This window comes from Lontra canadensis, unplaced genomic scaffold (assembly GCF_010015895.1).
Source record: "Lontra canadensis isolate GAN:19392208 unplaced genomic scaffold, GSC_riverotter_1.0 scaffold34, whole genome shotgun sequence".
NCBI classification, from domain to species: domain Eukaryota; kingdom Metazoa; phylum Chordata; class Mammalia; order Carnivora; family Mustelidae; genus Lontra; species Lontra canadensis.
In genome coordinates, this window is record NW_022631028.1 from 16,412,746 (window position 1) to 16,428,455 (window position 15,710).

The 15,710-nt window shown below is 48.8% G+C and overlaps 1 protein-coding gene across 1 annotated transcript; it reads left to right on the forward strand.

Moving 5' to 3' along the window:
• The first annotated feature begins 6,259 nt into the window (after positions 1–6,259).
• On the forward strand, positions 6,260–11,837 carry BHLHE40 (basic helix-loop-helix family member e40). Its single transcript, XM_032867450.1, has 5 exons — positions 6,260–6,639; positions 6,808–6,877; positions 7,135–7,242; positions 8,193–8,316; positions 9,640–11,837. Exons 1-5 carry the CDS (start codon positions 6,560–6,562, stop codon positions 10,494–10,496), a joined length of 1,239 nt encoding a protein of 412 aa, XP_032723341.1. The 5' UTR covers positions 6,260–6,559; the 3' UTR covers positions 10,497–11,837.
• The last annotated feature ends 3,873 nt before the right edge of the window (positions 11,838–15,710 follow it).

Sequence of the window (15,710 nt, forward strand, 5' to 3'; positions counted from 1 at the left end):
AAAGCAAAGCTTTCACAGGAAAAATCTTAGCTTTAAATACTTGTAAGAAGAAAGGTTTAAAATCAGTGTTATTACCTTATACCACAAGAAACTAGAAACATCAGAACAAATTAAATCCAAAATAGCTAGAAGAAAGGGAATAAGAAAAATAAGAAAGAAAATTGATCAACTTTAAAATGAACAATCGAGAAAATCAAAACAAAATCAAAATTTGGATATTTGCAAAATGAATACAATTAATACAACTCTTAGCAAGATGATCAAGAAAAAAAACACAAATTAACCAAAAATGTTTAAAAGAATAGAAAGTGTTTATAACTTTAGATTATATAGACATTAAAGGGATAAAACTTTTTACCAATATATTAACAAATTTCAATGAAATAGACAAATTCCTTAAAAAACAAAAATTACCAGAACTGAGAAAAGAATAAAAATTTTATTTGTGTTCTTTTAAAGATTTTATTTAAAAAAAAAATTTTTTTTTAAAGATTTTATTTATTCATGAGAGAGAGAGAGAGAGAGAGAGGCAGAGGGAAGCAGGCTCCCTGCAGAGTAATGCAGTACTCCATCCCAGGAACCCGGTATCATGACCTGAACCAAAGGCAGACGCTTAACCATCTGAGCCACCCAGGCACCCATGATTTTATTTATTTGAGACAGAGAGAGAGAGGTCGCATGGGGTGGGAAGAGGGGCAGAGGGAGAAGGAGAAGCAGACTCCCTGCTGATCTGGAGCAGGGCTCTATCCTAGGACCCTGGGATCATGACCTGAGCCAAAGGCAGATGCTTAACCAACTGAGCCACCCAGGCACTTTTTTATTCCCAAGAATAAAAATTTTAAATGTCTAACTTCTATTAAAGAAAATGTATACAGAGTAAAACCTTCCCCTGAAGAAAATTCCAGGCCCAGGCAGCTTTTCCTACTGCTTAAGAAAGAAATAGTACCAAATCCTACCTAAGCTCTTTCAGAAAAAAGAAGAAAAATTTCCCAACTTGTTTTATAAGGCCAGCATTGCTGTGACACGGAAACCTAACAAAGACTACAAGAAAAGAAAAACTACAGATGTATACCCTTCACAATCATAGCACAAAAATCCCTAGCAAATACTAGCAGATCAAATCCAGCAATAAAAATAAGGATAATACATTGATCAAGATAGGCTTATTTCAGGAATTCAAGGTTGGTTTAACATTTAAAAGACTGTAAGTCATGATGGTAACAAAATGAAAGAAAAAACATGAGTGTTTATTTGATGCAGGAAAAGCATTTGACAACTTTAACATCTTTACATGATAAACTCTCTCAGAGATCTAGCATTAGAAGAAAACATCCTCAGCTGAATGAAGGAACTACATTTCTCCAACATATAACATTATATGTATTGATGAAACTCTGAATATTTTTACTTCTACATTTGAGCATAAGGCAAGGATATCCTGAATAGAGACATTAATAACATTGAATTCACCAGGCCAGCAGTCTTATTTAACTTTTTTTTAAGATTTTATTTTTTTATTTAACAGACAAAGATCACAAGTAAGCAGAGAGTGGGGCGGTATGGTGCGGGGAAGCAGGGTCCCCGCTGAGCAGAGAGCCCGATGTGGGGCTCAGACCCAGGACCCTGGGATCAGGACCTGAGCCAAAGGCAGAGGCTTAGCCCACTAAGCCACCCAGGTGCCCCAGTCTTATTTAACATTTTTGTAAGTGATTTTAAAGATCTTCAAGTGTACAAATGCTATTGATTTCTTTCTGGTGGGGACAAGCTAAAAGTACAACACTATCTCTAGTGGAGAGAACACGTTTTCAAATTGTAGGTCAGGATTTACTGGTGGGTTGTAAAATCAATTTATCAAGTAAAGACCAGAATATATATTTTTAAGATTTTTATTTATTTATTTGAGAGAGTGGGGGGGAGCATGTGGGCATGCAAGCAGGGGAAGGGGGAGAGGGAGAAAGAGAATCCTTAAGTAGACTCCCCACTGAGCCCAGACCCTGTCCTGGGGCTTGGTCCCAGGACCCTGGGATTATGACCTGAGCCGAAATCCACAGTTGGCCACCCAACCAATTGAGCCACCCAGGAACCCCAAGATCAGAATATTTTTAAATAAAATTGACTAGACTAGAAAATATCAGAATTCACATATCAAGGGGATATTATTTTATAAAATTTTTTTGAAGATTTTATTTGAGAGAGAGAGTGCATGTGTGCACTAGAGCAGGAGGGAGGGAGGGAGTGGCAGAGAGAGGGAGGAGCAGACTCCCTGCTGAGCAGGGTGCCCATGCAGGGAGCCCATACTGGGCTCCATCCTAGGAACCCAAGATCACAACCTGAGCTGAAGGCAGACATTTAGCCAACTGAGCCATCCAGCTCTGTTTTGTAAAATTTTTGTCTGAAATGCATTGAGCTGACTTCTTCCTAAATGGTTTAAGTTTTTCTTTAAGTGATCAATGGTTACCCAGGAGTAAGAGAGAGAGGGTAGTGGTGGCTTATTGCTACAACCCCATCAGGACTTGGCTGCCCTATCCTTAAATGCACTTAAATTGTATGTGTTTGTGTGTGTTTGCTGGGTCATGATATATAAAAATGTGATATGTGAAATGTGATTAAAAAAAAAACTTCCTGAGGATCCATAATAGGCAAAAAATGTTATCTGAGCAAGAAAGGTATGGGTACATGCAGGGGGCTGTGAGCTCTAACTTCCTACATGGGAAGGCACCAGGTAACACTATAGACTCTCCCCAACACACAGCATCAGACCTTCAAAATCCTAAGTCTCAGTAGGAAAAGAAAAGGAAAATCCTGTCCTTCCTGTACAAAATTATGTTCTCTCTATACTTAAAACACAGGACAGGGCTACAAAATGTCAGAATTACCCAGTGTAGCTGCTCAGTGCTAAAATGCACAACTCTAGAGGGTGCTCTCACAGACTATGATGTGAATGGCTCCCCCTGGAGTTGAACAGTGCACAACTCATATAACCTTACCAGGCAGCCGAGAGTATAATGATTAAGAGTACCAGCTTAGGAGCCAAACAAACCTAGGGTCTAGTTCCGGATCTAATCTCAGGCTACATAACCTGGGGCAGGTTAGTTAACCTCCCTGAGCCTCAATTTCCTTAAGAGAACACATTTACTCCTAGGACCCAGTTCAGCACCTGGCACATAGTGGTTCTCAATAAATGTGTGTTAAATGATGTAAAAATGACTAATACCTGCCTTATAAGGTGGTGGTGAGGACTAAATGAATTAACATAGACATAGTTTTTACGGACAATCTAAAAAATAAAACAGCATTAAACAAGTATCTACAAAGATGACAGAATGAAATTTTAAAATTCTTCAGGGTGGAAAGATGCAGGTTGGGAAGGAATTATTTTTGTTTAAATTAATGAAAAAATAATCACAAGCTACTGAGAAAAGAAAAATGGACCAACTGGTATAAAATATATAAAATCTGGATACAACAGAACTTTGATAGGGTGGAGATTCTTTTCTTTCTTTTTCTATTTGGAGATATTTCTTGAAGCTTGAGAACACATTTGAAACAAAAAGCAGGAAAAGCATATACCTTTTGTTATTTCCAATTGTAGAACAGGTAAAGACAAAAAGTACTGATAACATCTAAGCATTCTAAGAATGACATTGGGCCCTGGGAGCTGAAATGTTTGGGTTCTTGTCCGGCATGGGGGGGAGCGGGGTATATGACAGTTCAGGGACATGTGTTCCTTCCTCCCCCAGTGCTTCTTTCCTGGTGGAACTGTGGTTTTGGTGCAGTCATGACAATCCTTCACCCTTATTAAAGTCGCACAATGAAGCAGGTCGCCCTAGATTGAAAAGCACAAACCCGGACCGGCGGGTCCCCTCCTTGCCCTGTGGTTCTGTGCCTACCTCCCAGCAGGAAGTTGCTGTGCAGTCATTCCCTCCCTAGAGATGGCTGATAACAGAAGCCAGCAAAAGTACATTCTGGGAGGGAAGAATCCCTGAACCCCCAAGAGAGGTCACACCAGTTAGCAGTTAGAAAAGGAGGCATTTCTCACACTTGCTAATGAGTTCGACGCTTGTGAAACATAAACAGGAAGTGGGAGCTCTCCAAAGCGACCTGAAGGAAATCCACTCCCAGTTTGGTCAAAGTGTGAATCCCAGTTCTCTAGGTTGTCAAGGACACTGCCAATTAAGACTGACAGCCCCAAATTGCCGCCCGAGGCGAAGCTTCACCCAGTCCGAGGGGCGACCCCGTTTTTGTATTTTTTTCTTTTTTTTAATTTTTTTCCAATCCTGCCCCACAGCCAGGCCACTCAGCATCGGGGTGACTGACCCGAGGCGCGGTGGGAACCGCTTACAGTCATCTCTCAACTCCCCGAACTTGCAGGGCAGGGCAGCGCAGAGGTCAGTGAAATCCCCAGCCAGGCCTTATTTTAGTCATGAATTTCCACTGGCTCCCTCCTCTGACTGCATCAGCGCGGCTCACACCGCGGGCTTGGAGTTTCAGCTGTTTTCCCTGCTCCAGGCTGAGTTAGAAGGTCACACAGACCGGACTCTGCCGGGGGAGGTAAGTGCCCTCCCGCCCCGCGCCGCCACCCTCCCCCCCACCGCGCTTTGCGGAGATCTGGGGCTGCTTGGGGGAGGCGTTTCTGCCCCGAGCTAAGGGCAGTGGGTTAGCTTCTTCCTCCTTCTCTTCCCACGCATTTTAGTCCGTATTAAATAAATTTTTGAAACAAAACAAACTTATCTTTTTTTTTTTCCCCCGTCAGCCAGTGGCATCTATATAATTTTCCCAGGGCTGTCTTCCCCTCATTGCCCAATTTATGCTCTTGCCAGAGGTTCCTGTAAATTCAAGGGCAGAATCTGTTTGATTCCCCACAGTAGCTCTAGCAACGGTCACTACGCCCGGCACCCTGGAGGGGGCTCAACCGATGTGTATCCACTGAATGAACGCTAAAATTTCAGTATGATGGACAGATAATTTTTTCTAGACTCTCTCCCTCCCTCCCGCCCCGGCTGCAGACCGCCAACAGCGCCGCCCAAGTTCCTGGTAGGCGAGGAGATAGCCCACCACGGCGGGCACAGTGCGTGCCCGGGGTCTGGGTCCCACCGGCGGCGGAGAGGGACTCGCAGGCGGAGGCCCTGTGGCCCGAGCTGTGGCCACGTGAAGCGTCACGCCCCGTGCTGCTGCAGGGCAGGCGTCGCCGCCGCAGTTGTGTAACGTTGCAGCCGGAGGGGAGGCGACCCGGGAGCCTCTGCTCTGGAGGGGGCAGGGTAGGGAGGGGAAACGCAGGGCACCGCGCCCGGTGTCTTTCGGTAACGGACTAACCCAAGTGGGGTGAAAGTGGGCACTGGGATACACGGGGGCGGGAGCGCAAGAGGGCGCCCGCCGGCCCGCAGGCTTTACCCAGGAGCGGAGCTCGGGGGGAGCGAGGGGCCCGTGGCGCACACGCTCGGCGGTCAGGTGCGCGCAGCGTGCTCGGCGGCGGCCTCGGCTGCCCCTGCGCTTGGCTGCCAGCCCGCTTCCCATGGGGTGACATCCGCCCCGCCTCTCGGCCCCTCCCCACGGCGGGCAATTCCTGGACGCCCGGCTGAGGGGTGGGGGCGGGGAAGCCGGGACGGAAAGAAACACCAGCCTCTGGGGAGGACAGGGGGCCGGGCGACTCCCTCCGCTGCGCGCTGGTTCCTCGGAGCCGGCCGGGCGGGGGAGGAGGAAGAGGGTTGGGCTGGAGCGAGCGAGGGGATATTCCTCTCCCGGCTTGAGTCAGACGCGGGCGGATCCGTCCTCCCCCGTTCCCTCCCAGGAGACGGGAACTTACTTCATTTCCCTGGGGCAGGTTCGCCCACGTTACCAAACCTCCCCCCTACCCGGCCCCAGCGCCTCTCCGGCCCCTTCCAGCTTCCGCGCCCCCCACCCGGTTGGGCAGGACCCAGGCCGTGCTGCCACCCCCTCTTCGGGGAAAGGCAGCCGCAGCCGCAGACACCTGGGGGCCGGGGCTGGGGGGTGGGGGCTCCCTCGCAGCCGCGGGAGCGTTGTCCAACACGTGAGACTCATGTGATGAAGCCGGGGGAGGGCGGGCAGGTCGCTCCTTCCCTCCCTGGCAGCGGCCAGACGTGCCTGGAGTCACAGGGTAGAACACGTAGCTCCAACCCACCCACTCGCTCCCATTTAACCCAGCCCGCAGCCTCTCCATTACTCTTCAGCTCGCCCCCCCCCCCCCTCCCCTCCGCCCTAGCCGGCCCCCCCCTCCGAGCTCCCTCCCGCCTCCCCGCCCGCCCCACTTCTCATTCACTTGGCTCGCACCGCGCAGACGGCGCAGGGAGCACACACCGCCAGTCTGTGCGCAGAGCCGGAGCCAGAGGCCGCGGGGACACCATGCACGCCCCCAACTGAAGCAGCACCTCAAAGCCGCAGCGCCCAGCAGCTCAAGCGGATTTCAGAGAGCTCAGACTCAGAGGAACCCTTGAGGAGAGACACCCCCCATCGCCCCCTTGAAGCCCTTTGCAGGACAGTGCTCACCCCGACGTTCCGCTACTGCAGACAGGAGTGCACAGTGGCCCCGGCTCGCCGCGCCATGGAGCGGATCCCCAGCGCGCAACCGCCCCCTGCCTGCCTGCCCAAAGCTCCAGGACTGGAGCCCGGAGACCTACCTGGGTAAGTTGGTACTCCCCGGCCCCTTCAAGCCTCAGCTCCAGCCCTGCGTTCTGCGCCGCTCTCAACTCAGAGCCGTTCTGGGCGCATCCGGGGGGCTCTTACTCGCCAGGGCTCTTGCAGCCTATGCGCACGCAAAGTCAAGACCCTACCTGGTCCCTCTCCCTGCAGGATGGATTTTGCCCACATGTACCAAGTGTACAAATCGAGGCGGGGAATAAAGCGGAGCGAGGATAGCAAGGTAAGATTACCGCGCCCCTCGGGACCCCAGCCCTTGGCGCGCGCTGTTTCCAAGAAAAGTTTTCTCACTTGGAGCTTCGCCGGGCAATGCAAGGGGTGGGTTCGGTGCTTCTATGAAATGGCTTGAACTAGAAGGGGCAGAAATTGGTTCTGCGTGTGACTCCGCGGTCCCAACTCTTAAGGCGTCGCGGGGTGGGGGAGAGAGGGGCTTCTCACCCGCTTCCTCTGGCGCCCACCGCCCCGCCGTGCGCCTTGCAGGAGACCTACAAACTGCCGCACCGGCTCATCGAGAAAAAGAGACGTGACCGGATTAACGAGTGCATCGCCCAGCTGAAGGATCTCCTACCCGAACATCTCAAACTTACAGTAAGTGAGAAGCTGGCCCCTCTCCAAGCCAGCTCTTCTGCCCAGGGGGAGGGGGGGGGGGGGGGGGGGGGGGTCATTCGCCGCCTGCAGGCTCCACTGGGAACTGCAGGCCAGATGGGCGGCTGGGAGCTTGCGGGTGGCTCTGTTTTGGGGTACCCTTCCCCAGCCCTGGGATTTTTCTGGCAGCCTCATGCAATGAACTGAGAACCGCTTAGACTTCTCCAAGTTGGCTCTAACCCCAGCTAGCCTTCGTTTTCAAAGAGTTTAAGCCTTTCCTTGCTGGTGATTTTTAGGGTTCTTTAGTTTTGCTGACTTTGGTAAACCAAGCAACACGCAGATTTTATTTACCCCCTTCTCTCCGCCCTGCCCCTTTTGAAAAATAAAGAGGACTTGTTTGGGTGCGTGATTTTTATGTCTTGTTCTTTCTTGTCAGTAGCCAACAGCTTACTGGCTTGGCAGCCTTTGGTTGGGGAAAGGAAAAATAGTATTTGAGGAGGAAGTAAAAAGCCTAGATGAGCTGAAAGTTATGAAAGGGTGTCAGGAAAGAAGCTAGGGGAAGCCTCTTGGCTGCCAGACACAGTAGAAGTCCCTCCTCAGGTTGACAGCACTGCAGAGAAATGTTATCTCTGGATTCCCCTGAGTTCAGGTCAGCAGGGGCTGCTGGAGAAATATATCTGTCAGAGCTTTCTCCTGATGCAGCTGCCTCTTCCCAAATGCCTCCAAAGATAAGTGACACTCGTTTTTTATTCTTTAATCAGAAGTGTGTGGATGTATGTATACAAACACGCACTTTTTAAAAAGGTCATCTCCAAACTTAAAAATGAAATGTTATCAATCAGGAAAGGCTATTCCCCCCCCCCCCCACTTAGAGATACTTCCCATTGCTAATAAGTGTCCCAGAGGTGGGACTTCTCTGACCTCACTGCTGACTAAGGCTCTTTTTATTCCAGACTTTGGGTCATTTGGAAAAAGCAGTGGTTCTGGAACTTACCTTGAAGCATGTGAAAGCACTAACAAACCTAATTGACCAGCAGCAGCAGAAAATCATTGCCCTGCAGAGTGGTTTACAAGCTGGTGAGTGCCCGAGTCTGGTTATCATCACCTGAGAGTTGTAGCACAAATAGCCTGTGGGCTCAACATCTGGTATAAGAAACATTCTTAAAACAAATGGCTTGTGCAGGTTAGTTGGGGGAGATGTCATTTTATCTTTCCTAAAAGGTCAGACTTCTCATTTGGAATGCTGCTGCTTGCCACCTGGCATGAACATGTATTAGTCCAGTGGTAAAATATTTCTGTGGCATTTTGGTTTAAGGGTTTCTGGGTTCTGGGACATCTTCCCCCTCTTGTTTAAAATGCAGGGCACCTATAATTTGTGTCGTGGGTGTTTTACAGTTGGTCTTCTTAGTCCTCTTTCATTGGAGAATAAATCATGGGTATGCCCCAGTGTTTTCCTGTTTCTCTACTTCCTTATCACTCTGTGTGTGGTATGGTCCTGGCAGGATGACAGCAGGAGCTTTTCCTGCATTTCATGTGGTTCCCTGAATAGCCACTAGGTATCTTGGTGAGTTGCACAATCTAATGAAACCGGTGAAGTTTCATCATTAGTTTCTACCGACTTGCAAAGAATCACAGTCACCTTGTAACCTTCTAGTTTCACCCCTTCCAAATAATACTGTACAGACCAGGGAGAAAATCTTCTACCCACTCCCTCATTCCATTCTTCTTGCCCTTCTTTCCAAGACTAGTATGATGAGAATCACAAAAACCTAGCAGGTGCTTCTGCCAGTTTCTTCATTGAAAATGGGAAGATGATGATACCTGATTACTTGGGGCTTGTGGATAGAACACGTGGAAAAGGCTTAGAAATAGCTTTGAAATTTGAAGAGTCCAGCGCAACTGCAACTTTTTCAATCAAAAATAAGCTTACTTGGGTGACATCGTTCTTTTATTCTTTATCTCATTCTGTGACTGGTCTTTGTCCAGTCTGGCTCTGGTAAGACAGATGTTCTATAAATCCACTCGAGTTATAAACATACGAGGATGTTCAGTGCTGTGTCGTGTATAATGAAAACTCAGGAACAAGCTATCAATTCAAGAGGGGAAGTAGTCCATCTCTCTTAACTTTGTTCTGCTTCTGTGACGGGATACTATGCTACCATTACAGCTCCTATTTTACCTCCGAGTGGTAGGATGATGGATTATTTTTGTTCTATTATTTATACTTTTCAATATAATCCAAATTTTTTTTGATCGTATTACTACTTTTGGAGTTAGGAACACAAATCAGCGAGGGCCAGTAGCAAAAAGAAAAGCTCCCACCCAGTCTTCGAGGTGTAGGTATCCGGGGGAATCACGGGGCCTTCTGAAATGTCTTCCTTTGGATCTGTGTCGATCCAGGTGAGCTGTCGGGGAGAAATGTTGAAGCAGGTCAAGAGATGTTCTGCTCAGGCTTCCAGACGTGCGCCCGGGAGGTGCTTCAGTACCTGGCCAAGCATGAGAACACTCGGGACCTGAAATCTTCGCAGCTCGTCACCCACCTTCACCGTGTGGTCTCAGAGCTGCTGCAGGGGGGTACCTCCAGGAAACCGTCAGACCCGGCTCCCAAAGCCATGGACTTCAAGGAGAAACCCAGCTCCCTGGCCAAAGGCTCTGAAGGCCCTGGGAAAAACTGTGTGCCAGTCATCCAGCGGACTTTCGCTCACTCAAGTGGGGAGCAGAGTGGCAGTGACACGGACACAGACAGTGGCTATGGAGGAGAATCCGAGAAGGGTGACTTGCGTGGTGAGCAGCAGTACTTCAAAAGCGATCATGGACGCAGGTTCACCATGGGAGAAAGGATCGGTGTTATTAAGCAAGAATCTGAAGAACCCCCAACAAAAAAGAGCAGAATGCAGCTCTCAGATGATGAGGGCCATTTCACGGGCAGTGACCTGATCAGCTCCCCGTTCCTGGGCCCCCACCCACACCAGCCTCCCTTCTGTCTGCCCTTCTATCTGATCCCGCCGTCAGCAACTGCCTACTTGCCCATGCTGGAGAAGTGCTGGTATCCCACCTCCGTCCCCGTGTTATACCCGGGCCTCAACGCCTCTGCGGCAGCCCTCACCAGTTTCATGAACCCAGACAAGATCTCAGCCCCCTTGCTCATGCCCCAGAGACTCCCTTCTCCCTTGCCTTCCCATCCGGCCATTGACTCCTCTGCCCTGCTCCAAGCTTTGAAGCAGATCCCCCCTTTAAACTTAGAAACCAAAGACTAGGGGACCCTGCTGCTTTGCTCTCCTTCCTCCCTACTCCCCCGCCCCTCTCCAAAAACAAAACAAAACAAAACAAAAAAAAAACAAAGCATGACTGCAGCAAGATTGTTCTAGCGTGTATGCTGAGATAATCTGAGGCACGGAGAGAAGATCTGGGGTGCGTGTATGCACGCGTCTGTGCGCGTGCCTCGGTTGTCGCTGTAGGACATGAAAGCTCCTTTTGGCCTAGGGAAGATAATGAAGGATGGCCTGACATCAGAAGATTTTGGGGGGGATTGTAGCAGATCTCTGGGCTTTCCCCCATCCCAGAGAATAGCCCCCTCAGATACAGAAAAAATCAGCTGGATTTTTCAAAAGCTTCAAAGTCTTGGTCAGTGAGTCAGTCTTCATTTTGGGAGCCAGGTCTGTGGCTTTGAGAAAAAGGTACTTTCAAAGGAGGGCTTTCCAGAGTGCCGTTCCCAGCCAGCTCTCATAACCCCACCCTTCTCCCTTTTATTGTTGCCGTGACTCACCAAACGGGGAGAGGGCAGCCGCACGGAGCTTTCTGCTAAGTGGTGAGGTAGCAGACACTGGCATAGCACGGTAGTGGTTTGGGGAGATTTCTACAGGTCTACTCCCCCGCCCCTGCCTCCGATGAATAAAGAGAATGTAGTTCCTACTCAGGCTTTCATAGTGATTAGCTTAATAAGGAACTGAAAAGGGTCCCCTGGTAAAGCTGAACTGCCAGGGAATGAGGGAGGAGTCCCTTGGGCCTCTGGTACCTGTTTCTAAGTCTCACCTAGAAAACAATCATGCTGTCCCGGGAACCAAAGCAGGGTCCGAGAAACGCAGGTGCCTAAGTTCCAGTCACCCCCAAAATGCATAAAGCCAAGTAACAAATTGCTACTTTCAACAAGCAGAGCTAGACTCGGTTTGCAGTTCTATCCTAAAACTCCTTTTAACCAAGCTTAGCTTAAAGGCCTAACCAGCTCTTGGCACAGCAAGATCCTTTCTGCAGGCTAATGCCCCTCGCCCAATGGCATAGGGAGTGTCCTTATTGCTAAAAAGGATGCTGTCTCCTTCAAAGAAGTTTTATTTTTGGTCCAGAGTACTTGTTTCCTGACTTGTCCAGCTAGCCCTGCACCAGCTTTTCAAAATGCACTACGCTTGATTGCCGATTGTGTTCTAACTTTTTCTTTTCCTGTTTTTATTTTGGTATAAAGTCATTGCCCTTATTTGTAAAACTGTTATAAATATATATTATATAAATATATTAAAAAGGAAATGTTTCAGATGTTTATTTGTATAATTACTTGATCTACAAAGTGCGAAAAATGAATGTATTCCTGTTTTTGAAGAGAAGAATAATTTTTTTCTCTAGGGAGAGGTACAGTGTTTATATTTTGGAGCCTTCCTGAAGGTGTGAAATTGTAAATATTTTTATCTATGAGTCAATGTTAAGTAGTTGTTTTAAAATACTTAATAAAATAATCCTTTTCCTGTGGAAGAGAAAGATGGTCTTCTGCATTTTTCTTCTAAATACCCCAGTGGTGTAATAGGGCTGTCTTCCTGCCCTCCCCTCTTGGCTGGAGGCAACAACTCGTTAATCTCAGTGTCATTTCATTCAGCTTTTTATGTGTCTTGTATTCGGTCAGGCAGAATAAACTTGGTCAATTTTGTAGGTAAATATTAAAAAAAAATTTTTTTTAACGTTTGCTAAAGGTTCATGGTCACGCTGTGCCTCCTTCCAGAGTTAGGCAAAAAGTACATTGTCCTCCCACCCCCTGCCTCAGCCTGCTTTTCTCATGGTCCTTAGAACCTGACAGAAAATGAAATTATGGAATTGTTAGGCCATAGGGTCTGGGGAGCTTGCTGGAGCGGTAGGCACATGGAGAAAAGATTTAATGAATTATTATGCAATAATTGCTGCTGGGGAATAGCACCTCTGCCAAGCCAGTCTAACTTTTTTGAGTCTAGCAAAGTCTAATGGATTTGCCATATCCTGTCTTACTGCTGCTGAAGGCAACATTCCATAATTATTTTCTACATCCTTCCTGGACTTCCTCTCGTTGGGTGTGTTTGTGCATGAATGAATATTGGTGTTCCTTAGTCAAGTGCTCTTACAAAAAAAAAAAAAAAAAAAAAAAAAAAAAAAAAAATTTCCATGGGAAAAGAAGTGGGAAATGACCTGGTCGAGTATTTTTGCCTTTCCCCATCTCCCCGTCAGGGATGTCCTGATGGCCAGTATCTGGCTTGCCATGCTTCAGATCCCCAAGTACCTGGAGTCTTCCAGAACCCTCTGGTCCATCTGGAGCCTAAGCAGGGCACCTGCTCCCAGGGAGTTCTCAGCCACCAAAGGCACCAACCTGCCCATCGTGACTTTGCTTCAAACGTCACCTTCCCTGTCTCCCGATGAGCCAGCAGGTGAGATGAGAGTGAGCATTGCCGGGCTGTGGGAGATGCAGAACACATGCTCTGAAAGACACAGAGATCCCGGGGCAGCATGGAGTCACGTTCAGAGCCCCGCACCAGGATTCTGGAGATGAACTAATGGCCTGTCATCCCCTTCCATGCCTGGTCTTGACTAAGTAAAATAAAGATTCTGAGCCCTTGTCACAAGTCCTAGAGCAAGCAGATGGCAAATTCTGGAAGTCCCTCCTTCTCCTAGCTCTTGAGGGCCTCCAGGTCTCCCACCTAAGTCCTTGAAATGCCTCCGTGAATGGCTAGGCTTTTCTGGTAGACTTTTTCTGTAAAAACCTAAACAAGTCAACTTTCTCTCAGGGATGGAACATGGGGTTGAAATCAGGGCAAAAGGCCTTTTGCATGCCCCTCTTTCCTGGGCCGTAACTCAAGGAGTAGCGTGGAAGAGGTGCAACCTGAACTAAAAAAAACCTCTGAGGGTTCAGTCACAGAACAGTCGATCCAGAGTCCCCCCTCCTGGAGTCTGCCCGGTCACGCACCCGTGAACGGAGCCGCTGTCCCGCAGCCCCCTTTGCCCTTGCCTTTCCTTCTAGCCCATTTGCTGCAGGTTCCAAGTGGCTCCCAGGGAGACGAGAGGAGGGGCTTGCACCCCAGCCCGTAGCCCATTCGGGACAAAGAGGACCTCTGTTAAAAAGGGGTGTGAATGTGAGGGGGTGAAGCGCTGGCTTTGAGGCCGGGGAGAGGTGGCAGGAGGCAGGGGATCTGAGGCTGGGGATCTGGCCGCCTTCAGACAGGGCGTGACCCTCTGGGCCTGCCGGGATGGTCTCACCCAGCGCTGACCTGCCTCGCCTGTTGACACAACGTCACGTTTCCGACTGCAGCCCTTTCATGTGCGGCCCGCGGCTAAATGCGGCTGCCGGTTCCTGGAAGCAGACGTGCCTGGCACCGCGTCAGCAGAAACCTGATCCCCGGGGAAGCTTGGCACGGCCACGGGATCGCTCGGCCCCCAGAATAGGGCCTGGCAGCGGGCGCCCGGCAGCGCTCCCCCCACAAGCTCGCGCCCAGCAGGAAGGAATCCAAGCGCTCTCCCGCAGGAGTGGGGTAGGGAGCTGGATTTAGGCAGGGCATTGGGACAAGGGCCTAATTAACTACAAGCTAGAAGCTTCCCACGGGTCATCGCTCGTTAATGAAGCCTAACAACCTAGAAGCACCATTATGGGTAGTATTACAACTCGCGTTTGGAGAGCAATAAAAGTGGGCTCAGAGAGGGGAGGTAATTTACCCAAAGTCACACAGCTTCCCAGTTACTAAGCCATCAGTGGAATGGTGAATGGGTTGCACTGTGGCTCTCCTTAATTGGACTCAAGGTGAAGGCTTTCAGAGTTTGGTTGTTAATAATAATGATAATAATAGCAACAGAACTACTGCTGTTAACAGCAAACCCATGCCTAGCACTTAAAATTTGTCAGGCATTCTTCTAAGCACTCACATACAATTTAATTCTCGCAGCAACTCCATGAGATAGCTATAATTATTAATCCCCTTGTATGGTTTTAAAAGACGTAGGCACAGAGAGGTTAAGTAACTTGCATAAGGTCACACAGCTCCAGTGGTGAAGTGAATTCAAACCTACGCAATTTGGCTCCAAAGTCTATGTGCTTAGCTACAAAATCACATTGCCCTGTACCTCAATGATAGTAATAATAATAAAAGTAAAAGTAGTAATAATTACAACTGTTACTACCATATTTTGAGTACTTTCCCCATGCCATGTACTATATTAAGCACTTTGTGTGAATTATCTCTATTTCCTCTAGCAACTGTGATAGATAAGAGATATTAATATGCCCATTTTACAGATGACACAACTGGAGCTCAGAGAGAGGAAATGCCTCATCTAGGGTGACACATCATTTAAAGACAGTGTCATGCCCTTTCTCTGGTATGGAACTGCTTCTAAACCAAGCTTCTGTTGGGCTTGGACATGCCATGAACTCATTTAATCCTCAAAATAGCCCTATGGAGTACATATTATGCTCCCCAGTGGGTAGATAACTGACACCTGAGGTAAAGTTATTTGCCTACCTCTTTGCTTTCTTACAAATGCCCCCACACACCATCCTACAGCAAAAAATGGGCCCATTCTCTTGTTAAAGAACTAACCCCATACGCATCTGGGGTCACCTGGGGGGTGGGGGTGATGCTAGAGGCTGACTACGCTGAGAACCAGAATCTGGGTTTGAGGAAATTCTGTCATATTTTCCGGGGTGGGACTAGAGGTATCACATCTCTCCTCAGGTTAGGAGAGAGACAGGTAGAGAGGCCTGGAGGAGGAGCTGCATGTAGACCACTCAGGTCAAAGCAGCTCTGCTGAAGGGAGGGAGGCAGAAACTGAGTTCCATGCTCTCTTGCTGGAAGGGAACCTGGGCAGGCTCAGAGACCAGGCCACTGCAGCTGCTGTCTCTCTCGCTTCCTTCAGCCCTCCCGAACCCTGGCCCTTCCCTCTAGCCCTTGGCTGGTAAGGCGTAAGCAAGAGGCCACTTTGCTTTGGGGAATGGGCATGGTATCTCAGGTGGGAGCTTGCCTTGTTGAGGGGTTTCTCCTCAGGCCTCTAGAGCCCACTGCAAGACTCAAGGAGACAGAATGTGTTGAGTTCCCAAGTGCTCTCATATAATGAGCATGTGTTAACAGGATCGGCGTGTTCTCCTGAGACCCAGAATTCCCAGAGGTGCCACGTGGCGTGGAGGGCGGGGAGGCTCTGGGTTTCTCACTGCCTCTTCAGCTGGAGCAGCTTCCTTTTTCCTCTGTCTTATGTCT